At 45.2% G+C, this 11,571-nt stretch overlaps 1 protein-coding gene across 1 annotated transcript in view; it reads right to left on the bottom strand.

Moving 5' to 3' along the window:
- The window catches only part of Erich6b (glutamate rich 6B), a 71,374-nt gene continuing 59,803 nt past the window's right edge, over positions 1-11,571 (bottom strand). The window contains exons 12-15 of the mRNA XM_047554300.1: positions 9,788-9,873; positions 9,476-9,628; positions 675-900; positions 1-312 (exon numbers count right to left, since the gene is read on the bottom strand). Coding sequence (XP_047410256.1) covers positions 1-312; positions 675-900; positions 9,476-9,628; positions 9,788-9,873 — 777 coding nt within the window. The remainder of the gene's footprint in view (positions 313-674; positions 901-9,475; positions 9,629-9,787; positions 9,874-11,571) is intronic.

The raw sequence follows: 11,571 nt of genomic DNA, 5'->3' as shown, positions 1-11,571 counted from the left end.
TCACACAGGCACACAGAGGAAATGGAGGGTGAGGATGGAGTCAGAGGATGCAGCGCAGCAGTCACAGACGAACACCTGGAGCCACCAGCAGCTGGGGGAGCCACAAAAGGATCCTCCATCAAAGCCTTTGGATGGTGGTGACCCCACTGACATCCTGTCGGACTTTAGCCCCCAGAAGGGAGACACTAAACTTTGCGGTTTCAAGCCTCCCGATGGTTCCATTCCTTCAGCAGCTCTCGGAGATGAATATGCCATTGCTGCTCTCCTGGCCGGCCTGAGAGGGCGCTGCAGACTTCCAGGTGGCCGTTTGTTCTGGGACGAGTGTGTTGGGGGAGGAGAGAAGAGGACAGATCCCCCTTGTCTCTGGCCCTGCCATCTGACTGGGCTGCTGGGAGCATTGATGCCCACTGACATCTTGGTTTTTTGTCTGGCTCACAGTGAGTTCTTTGGGAAGTCACTTTCCTCCCTTCTCACCCATGGGGTGCTGGGAAATTACCAGAGATGCGTGCGTACACAGGTAAGCATCAGGTGAGTGAGGTGGCTGAGATTTTCTGCAGGTTGGTGTGATGCAGAGGTGACCCTGTGACCCAGGGCACAGCCAGGCCAAGCCAGCTGCAGCCGGTGTGCAGGTGGAGAAACCACCAAGCCCAGGGTGGGGGTGGTGGAGACCTTACCTTGAACCTGGTGCCCAGGTTTAAACGAAACTGCTTCTGTTCGTGGACGAAGCTGAAGACGATCTTGTCCTGGCTTCTTATTTGTACCTGGATGTAGCTGTTGATGTTCAAGGAGATGGACTGGAACGGGGGCATGTGGACGTGGACCTGCAGATTCCACCAGTTCCAGGCCTTCTGGCCTTTGCCCTTGGGGAAGTAGTAGCCCAGGTTGCTGCTCAGGCTTGACCTGGAGGGGAAGGTGCATCAGGAGCTGCAGCTGAGCCCTGCAGACTGGGGAAGGCCCCGCTGTGCGACAGCAGGGCCCTGCCCCTCTGCTCCCCTTTCTCCTGCCCCTTCCCTTTCTTCCTGGGCCACAGAAAGGCCCACGGGGTCTTGGCAGGTGGGAGAGGTTCCGACAGAGAAGGACCCGAGAACAGAAGCTGCCTTCAGCCCCTGCGTTCCCTCGCTCAGCCTTGCTTGGCGGCCCTTGCTCCCTGCCTTTGGACGATGGTGACCCCACTGACATATCTCCCACACCCCATGCACCCTTCACCTCCTTCCACGCCCTTCTCTCTGGAAAGCTCTCCCACCTTCCATGGCCCAGCTGGCACTGCCCATCCTTTAAGTCTCAGCTTCAGTGTCACCTTCTCAGAGGGACTGGCCCCTCCAGTTCTCTGCAGGACTCTCTGGGCCCAGCCCTTGTCATTTTGCTACGTAGAATTTACTTACCGTCGATTCTCATTGTTCATGGTAGTATGTTCTGTAAAGCCACTGACCTAGAACACACTGACCCCAAAGCCCCTAAGGAAGACTGCGCTGTACGCACAGTGCCCTGACTTATCCACGGGGGACACACGCTGAGACCCTGGTGGATGCCTGGAAATGCAGGTGCTCCAGAGCCCTGAGCACATGGTTTGTTTTCCTATACATATTTGCCTAGGATAAATTTTAATTTATAAATGAGGCATCGTAAGAGGTTAACGACAAAAACTAATAATAAAATAGCACAGGTATAACAACTTACTCTAGTAAGTTATGTGAATGTGCTCGCTCAGTCTCTGAAAATATCTTATTATACAATACCCACCCTTCCTCTCACCCATGGTTGACCGCAGATGACTGAAACTGCAGAAAGGAAAACTGCAGAGAAGGGGGGACATTCACAAAGAATGTAATGAAAATCCTAAAAACAACCCATCCTGCAGAGTTCTGTTTTCTTTATGTTACGAAGAGAAGAAACAAGGCCTGGAAGTGTCAAGTGACTTGTCTGAGGCCACTCTACTAACTGGTGCCAGAGTTGAGCCAAACCCAGGCCCTGGAGCTGGAGGTCCCTGGACTCTGCTGCCCTGCGCCCCACTGTGTCCTCTGGTCATCTCTGGGTGAGAGCTGAGACAAGGCGACAGAGTGCGCGCTGGCCCCCTCCCACCTCAGCTGAGAACGTGAATGTTTAGCAACTCGAATTTTCTGCAGCTCTGCACGTCCTTGACCATATGATATGTAGGCACATATCATCTTGAGGAACGAGGGGTCTATTGGCTAATTCAGTAATTCATGACTTTAGAGACCAAAACTGCCACGAATAGTAAATGTGACCTCCTGGAGGGTGGAGACGCTGCTGAATTCCCACTGCCAGCACCGTGCAAGCACACACATGGACAGGTGTCACATGAGTGGAGAGGGGGTGGTTCCCCTCGCCCATCCTTACTCTCTAGGGGCTCGCCTGCCTACCTTTCAAGCCATCCTTTCTTGACCTTTCAGCCTATCTCTCCCCCAATATTCCTCTGGTCCTGCCTTTTGCTTTTCAAACCCCACCAGGGCTGTCCCTGGAATCAGTGCCATTGGGGCTGCCATCTGTCTGAGGAGTGGAAGGAAGTGGAGAAGTGATGCTCCAGGTTAGAAGATAGGTTTTATGTAGAGACAGGGTCTCACTCAGTTGCATAGGGCCTTGCTAAGTTTTGAGGCTGCTTGAACTCGGGATCCTCCTGCCTCAGCCTCCTTAGTAGCCAGAATTACAGGCATGCCCCACTGCGCCCAGCAGAAGGTAGGGTTTGTGGAAACTGGATGATTCAGACAACCTACCAGGTCACATCTGGACTCTCCAGGGGCCATATGAGTTTGGCTCAGAGGAAGAGGCTGACTCAGAGGTCCACTTCAGGCTGCCTTAGTCACAACCAATAGGGAAGGTTTCTTGTCACTTCATCCCAGATCCTCCTGCTGCTTCCTACTGCCCATTGAACAGAGTGCAGACCCCTAAGTGCCTTCACGTTCGCACCCCAGCCAATCCCACCCCAGCCTATCCCACCCCAGCCTATCCCACTTCGTTCCTCTAAAAGGGCTGTACATACAGTGATGAAGTAAAACCGGGGCTCTGGAGCCAGACTTCATCAGTTCAATACCCAGCTCTGCCTTAGCAAGCAGCATGACCTTGGGGCACTACATAACCTCTCTGTGCCTCAACTGTAAAATGCAGATGATAATAGTTCTTTACTCATAGGGTCCTGTGAGGATTAAATACCTGTGCATAGCAATAACTCAGAGAATATTAGAATTCCCTTAGTATCAGGGATGGAGGGGAGGCAACAAGAACAATCTTATTTCAGATTGCAAGGATTGCAAGGAGCAGATTCCAGCTAGCCCTTTTTTTTTTTTTTTCCTTTCCTTTTTTTCTTTTTCTTTTCTTTTCTTCTTTTTTTTTTTTTTTTTTTGTACCAGGGATTGAACCCAGGGGCACTTAACCACTGAGCCACACCCTCAGCCCTTTTTTGTATTTTATTTAGAGACAGGGTCTTGCTGAGTTGCTTAGGGCCTTGCTAAGTTGCTGAGGCTGGCTTTGAACTTGGCAATACACCTGCCTCAGCCTCCTGAGCTGCTGGGATTACTGGTGTGCACTACCTACCATGCCCAGTGCCCTTCAATCTTTTAAGTGGCTCTCCAAAGCACCAGGGTTAGAGATCTCTCTTTCTGGAGCACCTGGCTTTGGGTTAAGACTTCCACATAGACAGATCTAGAACACCCAGGGACGGTCAGACTTTGGAGGCTCCTGGAGTGAAGGTCTTGCACTGTGGAGTAGGTAGACTGTCCACCAGGACCCTGAGTTTAGGCGGGTCCATCCCTCTGCTGTGTGGGACCCCTGAGGCCTGGTGGAAGCCTAGTAGAAGCCTCAAGGGGGCTGCATGGGATGGGGCTGGGTTTTAGTTTCCACACAACTGGCAAATGACAGCCATTTCTTCTACCCTCCTGAGGAAATGGAAATGATTCAAGAAGTACTCAGTCCTCAAAACAGTTCAGCTGTCAATCCTCCCCTTTGTCCAAGGTACCCCAAGAAGTTCCCTTCCAGTGTTAAGACTGTGGAGAGGGGCAGAAGTTCCTGGAGGAGAGGGTTGGGGTCCTGGGCCTGCAGCTTTGGGTTCCCAAATGAGTCAGAAGGTCTTGCTCAAAATCTCCTTGTGACCATGGGACACAGTCCTGCTGAGGAATTCCCCCAGGGACTAAACCTCCGGCTATGGGCCACATTTTTCTCTGGTGCAGATGTCCCTAGGAAAGAAACCAGCAGAGGATGGAGGGACCCATCTGGGAAGAGGGTATGACCCTGTGGTTTGGCCGTTTGGGGTGATGAGTGTGGTGGGGATACACAGTCTGCCTCAGGTCTGGAGGCCTGCCGAGGAGTTAGGCCTGCCAAGGGGCTTAGTGATCTGTCCACCACTAAGAAGAAGGGCAAGAACAATACCAGGAACACCACAGAGGGGCTTCTCCTCCACGAGAAAGAAAGGAGAGTCAGGAGCTGCAGGTGAGCAGGCAGAGGAACCAGGTGAGAGCCACAGCGCTGCGGAGTATCCTGGGCCCTGGATGGTGGTCCCTTGGACAGGACACTGCAAGTGCCATTTGCCAGCATGTGTGAAGCCGAGGCCTACTCAGACCAGTCAGCTTTGAATGCCAGGAAGCCTCCCAGGTCTTAGCTGCGCTATTTTCTCCTTTGAGGAGGAGCTGCTGGGATTTCTGTTCTTGACAGCGCTTGAGTGCTGGTTGGTCTGTTTTCAGAAGAATCTTCCAAGGGCAAACAGGAGCAGGTTCCAAGGAGGGAGACAGAAGATGAGACCTTAGGGATCACTGGGTGGTGGACTGTCCATGAGGCCAGGGCCTGAGACTTCGGGGCTGTTCTGGAGGAGTGACTTTAAGCCCCTGGCTACTGCTGTCCTCTCATGAAGTTGAGGCCTTGGCACCCACACCCGGCTAAGCCCCAGAATCACCTGGAAGCACTTAGTGCAGACTTCAAGGCCCCACTCTAGACCCACAGAACCAGAATCTTGGGAAGGGGACCCCTCCTCACCACAGCTCTCAGCGTCATCTATTGCCCTTGGGTTTTGGTGAAATTTGAGGTTCAGAGACAGAGACATGGTATCTCTTTTGTACCTTATTTGATGACTTTAAAATTTTCTTTCCTTGATGTATCTTTTCCTGGTTTGGGTATGAGGGTGATATTAGCTTCATAGAATGAGTTTGGTAGGGTACCCTCCTTTTCTATTTCCTGGAATTCTTTGAGAAGTATTGGAACGAGTTCTTCTTTGAAGGTCTTGTAGAACTGGGCTGAGAATCCGTCTGGTCCTGGGCTTTTCTTGGATGGTAGGTTTTTAATGGCTTCTTCTATTTCATTGCTTGATATTGATATGTTTAAATTGTGTATGTCCTCCTGGTTCAGTTTGGGTGGAGCACATGTCTCTAGAAATTTGTCAATGTCTTCAGTAGTTTCTATTTTGTTGGAATACAGATTTTCAAAGTAACTTCTCATTATGTTATGTATCTCAGTAGTGTCTGTCGTGATATTTCCTTTTTCATCACGAATTTTAGTAATTTGAGTTTTCTCTCTCCTCTTGGTTAGTATTGCTAAGGGTTTGTCTATTTTCTTTACTTTCTCAAAGAACCCAACTTTTTGTTTTGTCAATTTTTTGAATTGTTTCTTTTGTTTCAATTTCATTGATTTCAGCTCTGATTTTAATTATTTCCTGTCTTCTACTACTTTTGCTGTTATTCTGTTCTTCTTTTTCTAGGGCTTTGAGCTGTAATGTTAGTCCATTTAGTTGTTGACTTTTCATTCTTTTCTGGAATGCGTGCTATGCAATGAATTTTCCTCTTAGTACCACTTTCATAGTGTCCCAGAGATTTTGATATGTTGTATCATCATTCTCATTGACCTCTAAGAATTTTTTTATCTCCTCTCCTCCCTGATGTTTTCTGTTATCCATGTTTCATTCAATAGCATATTATTTTGTCTCCAGGTGTTGGAGTAATTTCTGTTTTTTATTTTGTCATTGATTTCTACTCTCAGTCCATTATGATCTGATAGAACACAAGGCAGTATCTCTATTTTTTTGCATTTCCTAAGGACTGCCTTGGGGCATAACATATTGTCTATTTTCGAGAAGGTTCCATGTGCTGCTGAGAAGAAAGTGAATCTGCTCGTTGATGGATGGAATATTCTATATATGTCTATTAAGTCTAGTTTATTGATTGTGTTATTGAGTTCTCTGGTTTCTTTGGTTGGTTTTTGTTTGGAAGATCTATCTAGTGGTGACAGCGGTGCGTTAAAGTCACCCAGAATTATTGTGTTGTGGTCTATGTGATTCCTAAAATTGAGAAGGATTTGTTTGATGTACAGGGATGCACCATTGTTCGGGGCATAAATATTTATTATTGTTATGTCTTCCTGATTTATGGTTCCCTTAAGCAGTATGAAATGTCCATCTTTATCCCTTCTGACTAACTTTGGCTTGAAGTCCACTTTATCTGATATAAAGATGGACACCCCCGCTTTTTTACTGAGTCCATGTGCGTGGTAGGTTTTTTCCCATCCTTTCACCTTTAGTCTGTGGATGTCTTTTTCTATGAGGTGAGTCTCTTGCAGGCAGCATATTGTTGGGTCTTTCTTTTTAATCCATTCTGCCGGTCTATATCTTTTGTTTTTTTTTTATGGAGAATACAAATACAAGCACTTTATTTTTAAAAGCATACACAAAAGATTGGTGTAAATCCAAAAGTGTTTAAATGCTTCCATTTTGAATAATTAAGAACCTATACAAGTTTGTTCCCAGAAGCTAATTTATTTTTGGTTTTTGACTTGGCTTGATTTCTCCTTTGGTTTTTCTCTAAGGTAGTTCCTGCCTTTGCTGACCTCCATTGTTGTTTTTCATTTCCTCCTCATGGAATATTTTGTTGAGAACATTCTGTAGCATAGGCTTTCTGTTTGTAAATTCTTGCTGGAGACTTGAAGCTCAATGTCAGGTACCTCTCATGCATCAGGCTACTAAACACTGGGAGATTTCATTACTATATGACTGTTATACTGTAGATTTTCTTTTTTATCATTGAAAAAATTTAAGTTTTTATTTCTTTACTTTTCTTGCTCTCTTTTCCTTTTGTTTACCTGTTCCCTCAGAGTCTCTTTCTCCCTTTTTTGCATGCTAACATCCAATTTCTTTTGATTATACTATCAACCTTTCTATTTTCTAGAACTTCTATATATTCTTTTCTTATCCCATTAACAGCCACATTCTACAGCCCTCTGCATCCTCTTTGTCCTCCATCAGAAACTGCAGACCTTATTGCAAATCTGTTTGCTTTACTGAAGATAATATTTGAACTCATTCTATTTATTATGACAATTTTGTTATAGTCCTCATAGGGGCTATTTGGTCTAGGATTGCATAGTGTCTGAATTGGGCACTGCTAATATTGATCTCCCCTTAAAGAAAAGGTTTTGGAAACCTATAGGGCCACTATAAACCTATGGGGAGAAATCTGCAATACCCCAGATCTGCACTGCTAGAGGGGAAGATACATGAACAACATGAAAAAACAAGGGAAGAAAATGATCCAAACAAATCTAGATTCTATATTAATAGAATCCAATGACAATGATTAATAGAATCCAATTAGGTATGATTTGGGATAAGTGACAGTATGTTAGAAGAAATGTCAGAAAAGGACTTCAGATTATACACGATTAAGATGATTCACGAAGCAAAGGATGAGATAAGAGAGAAAATGCAGGCAATGAATGATAATACCAATAAGCAGTTGAAAGAGCAACTCAGGAAGCAAAAGATCATTTCAACAGAGATAGAGATTCTCAAAAAAAAACTAAACAGAAATCCTTGAAATGAAGGAAACCAATTAAAAAACTCAATGGAAGCATCACCAAAAGACTAGACTACTTGAAAGACAGAACCTCAGACAATGAAGACAAAATATTTAATCTTGAAAATAAAGTTGCCCAAACACAGAAGATGGTAAGAAATCATGAACAGAATCTCCAAGAACTATGAGACATCATGAAAAGACCAAATTTAAGAATTATTGGGATTGAGGAAGGCACAGAGAGATACAAACCAAAGGGATGAACAACCTATTCAATGAAATAATATCAGAAAATTTCCCAAACCTGAAGAATGAAATGGAAAATCAAATACAAGAGGCTTACAGAACACCAAATGCACAAAATCACAACAGATGCACACCAAGGCACATTATAATGAAAATGCCTAACATTCAAAATAAAGATAGGATTTTGAAGGCCACGAGAGAAAAGCATCAGATTACATATAGGGGGAGATGAATACAGATAGCAGCCGACTTCTCAACCCAGATTCTAAAAGCTAGAAGGGCCTGGAACAACATATTTCAAGCTCTGAAAGAACATGGTTGCCAACCAAGAATCCTATACCCAGCAAAACTAACCTTCAGATTTGAAGATGAAATAAAATCCTTCCATGATGACTTTAAAAAATGCTTTTTTTTTTTTAGGCTGAGTCAAAATGCCATAAAATTTCTTGCCTATAGTTTTAGGTATGATTTGGGACAAGTGACTTACCATTTTCTGAACCTAAGTTTCTTCATTAATATAATGAGAGTAATTACAAGATTTCTCCAAGTGCTCTACTGGCCCTAAAAATGCATGCTCTTGGGGAGAAGAGGCCCTGCTGCACCTCACCAGCTATGACTAAAGATAATTCACCAAGTTCCTTGCCCCCGTCCCCTGTGCTTCTTGTACCTGGCATCTTTCAGGCAGCATTTTGTATATAAACAGCCCTCAGGGGAGATCAGATACCTCCTAGAACAAAGAAATCAAACAGGAAATGGTGTTTAAAAGACCCATATTGGAGAAAATAGTCTTAAAAACCAGACTTGGAGAATAAAAATATTTGTAGAATGAGAAAAAGAGAAATTTGGCTTTGACTATTGAGGACAAAGGGTAAGTTGATCCAAAATAATATATGAGTCCCATGCCATGACCACTTCATGATGAAAGGAGGCGACTTTCTGAGTGGAGATGCTCTGCTGGCCTCAGGGAGATGGAGAAACAGTGTGAAATGACCCAGTGACCTCAACTTGCAAAGAGGCAGTTTTCCACCATCACCAGTACTGGGCACTTAAGAACTATGTTGGATTCTAAGGAAATGTTTAGAAGTTGCCTTTTCACTGTGGATTCTGAATCCAACACAGTGTCTCCAAAGCTCTCACCGGCCTCCCACCCCTAGGCACCCCAGGTCATCAGAAGTGATTCACAGAAGGTTGGACTCTTAAGAGTTGTTTAGGAGAGGAAACCGAGTCTGTGATTGCTTTTACCCCACAGAGGCCATGATGCCACGAGGACCTTGCTCCTTCTCTGAGGGCAAGTCCTATTGTATTTGTCCCTCATAGTACCCTCCATCCTGTTCCCAATACTTGTGAGTTTAGGGACAGGGAGGTAGGAGGGCAGTGCAGACCTGGGATCAAACTTCTACCGCACTGTTTCCCGGTGGGCAGGGTGACATGTGACTCAAGCTTACCATATAAATCCTTTCTTATCGTAGAAGGTGGCATGACCAGAGTTATTGACGAGGGCCCGGACCCTAGCCTCTTCACTGTCTTCCAGAATGATGTATGTGAAGTTTTCACCACCTGTGCAGGAGATGAGCAGAGCGAGCCTTCCTGATGGGTAGCTGGGAGCTGGTTAAGGCACAAGCAGTCCCTTGCGACCCTCTGGCAAAGGCAGGGTCCTGCAGAGGACACAGTCCTCAAACCCTACCCCCAATCCCCCAATCAGACATTTTAGATGTCAGTATAGGTCAATATGAGCATGCCTCTGCTCCAGTGGATACCGTATCTGTCCTGTCCCATCAGGAAAAAGAACTTGGAAGACGTTCTCATTGGGGTAGAGAATTAATTTCCCGTCACCTCTGCGTACCTGGGGAAGAGAAGATGCCTGTGAAAAGCATGCAGATGTTGACTGTCCTGCTTCAGAGCTCCGCGAAGTCACTAGAGCACTCAGACCCTGCATCTGCTTGCTCTCTGCGTGACCACGCTGCCCCGACTGCATGCACACACACACGTGCACACCCACACAGGCTGAAACTCTTACCTCAATCACCCCAATACTTATTGGTCCTTTTAATTTCCTAGCAGTGTGGAACAAAGTACAGCCAAGTGGGCAGCTTGATACTAGAGAAATATATTCTCTCACCACTGTGGAGGCCAGAAGGGTGACATCACAGTGTCTACAGAGTTGCTTCCTCCTGGAGGCTGGGAGGAAGACCCTCTTTCCTGCCTCCCTTTGACTCTTGGGAATAGACGGCGACTTGACATTGTGTGGCTTGTCTGTACATCACCCCATCTCTGCCTCCATCTTCACTGCGTCTTCTCATGACATCTTCTAGAGAGGGCGCCAGTGGTATTGAAGTCGGGGTACACCCTACTCCAGCATGACCTCATTTAATGTAATTAATTACACCTGAAGAGATTCTGTTTCCTGATACAGTCACATTCTGAGGTGCTGGAGGTTAGGATTTCAACATGTCTTTTAGGGGTGGGGAAATGGGACAATTCAACCCATGACATTGGTCCATTAAGGTTTTTACAATGTTCTTCTTAGTCTTGGTAAATTATATATTTTAGGAAATCATTCATTTTATGCTAATTTTCAAGGTTTCGTCTCATAAAATTTTTGTCATATACTGTCATTAAAAAAATCCCCACTGCCTCTGTCATATCCCTTTCTTTATTCTTTATATTATTTATACTTTCTCTTTATTTTTTTCTGAATCAACCTTGTTGAGGACTTGACCTATTTTACAACTAATCTTTACAAAGAACTAGTTTCCTCTTCTTTCTTTTGCTTCCTGGATGCCATGAGGTGAGAAGATTTGCTCCACCATACACTCCCCACCATGATGTTTCACCTCTCCACAGGCCCAAAGTCAAGACCAAGTGACCATAGACTGTGAACCAAAATAAATCTTTCTTCTTTTTTAAGTTAGTGGTCTCAGGTATTTTGTCACATCAATGGAAAGCTGACTAATACTTATGGGTACCCAGAGTAATTCCCTATCCCTCTGTCACTTGCTCACAGTTGTTTTTGAGGTGAAGGTTTCAGGGTCTTTGCTGCTCTGTCTGGGACGCTCTTCCCCTCGGTATCTTCATGGCTCGTTCCCTCTTTTCATACATGCTTAGGTTCAAGTGGCACTTGGCTCAGTAGGTCTTCCCCAATTGCCCTCTAGGTATGGGAGCAACTCCTCTCTCAGCCCAACAACCAGAGAGTCCTCATGCTGCTTTCTCCTTGTAGCACCCAATAAAAGCTGCCACAGCATTGAATAGTATTTTTGCATACGGACTCTCTCTTTGACTGGAACATAAGCTCCAGAGCAAAGGCACAGTTTTGTCTGCCCCTGTGTCTCCAGGACCTGGTACATTATATGTTCTCAGGATATATTTACTGAAGGTACCAAGTCTATCACATCTTCAAATCCCTACTCTAATACTCTTTGGTCTTGATTATTAGCTCATGATCAATGATTCTAACATTTTGAGACTAGTTTCCACTTATGACTTCATAGCATCACTCTTTATACCACATGATTAGTTTTTAAAAACAAACTTCATGTTTTAG

The sequence above is a fragment of the Sciurus carolinensis genome, chromosome 5 (genome assembly GCF_902686445.1).
Source record: "Sciurus carolinensis chromosome 5, mSciCar1.2, whole genome shotgun sequence".
Classification (NCBI taxonomy): Eukaryota; Metazoa; Chordata; class Mammalia; order Rodentia; family Sciuridae; genus Sciurus; species Sciurus carolinensis.
The sequence above is the reverse complement of the archived record's forward strand: the minus strand, read 5'-3'. Positions and strand labels throughout refer to the sequence as shown.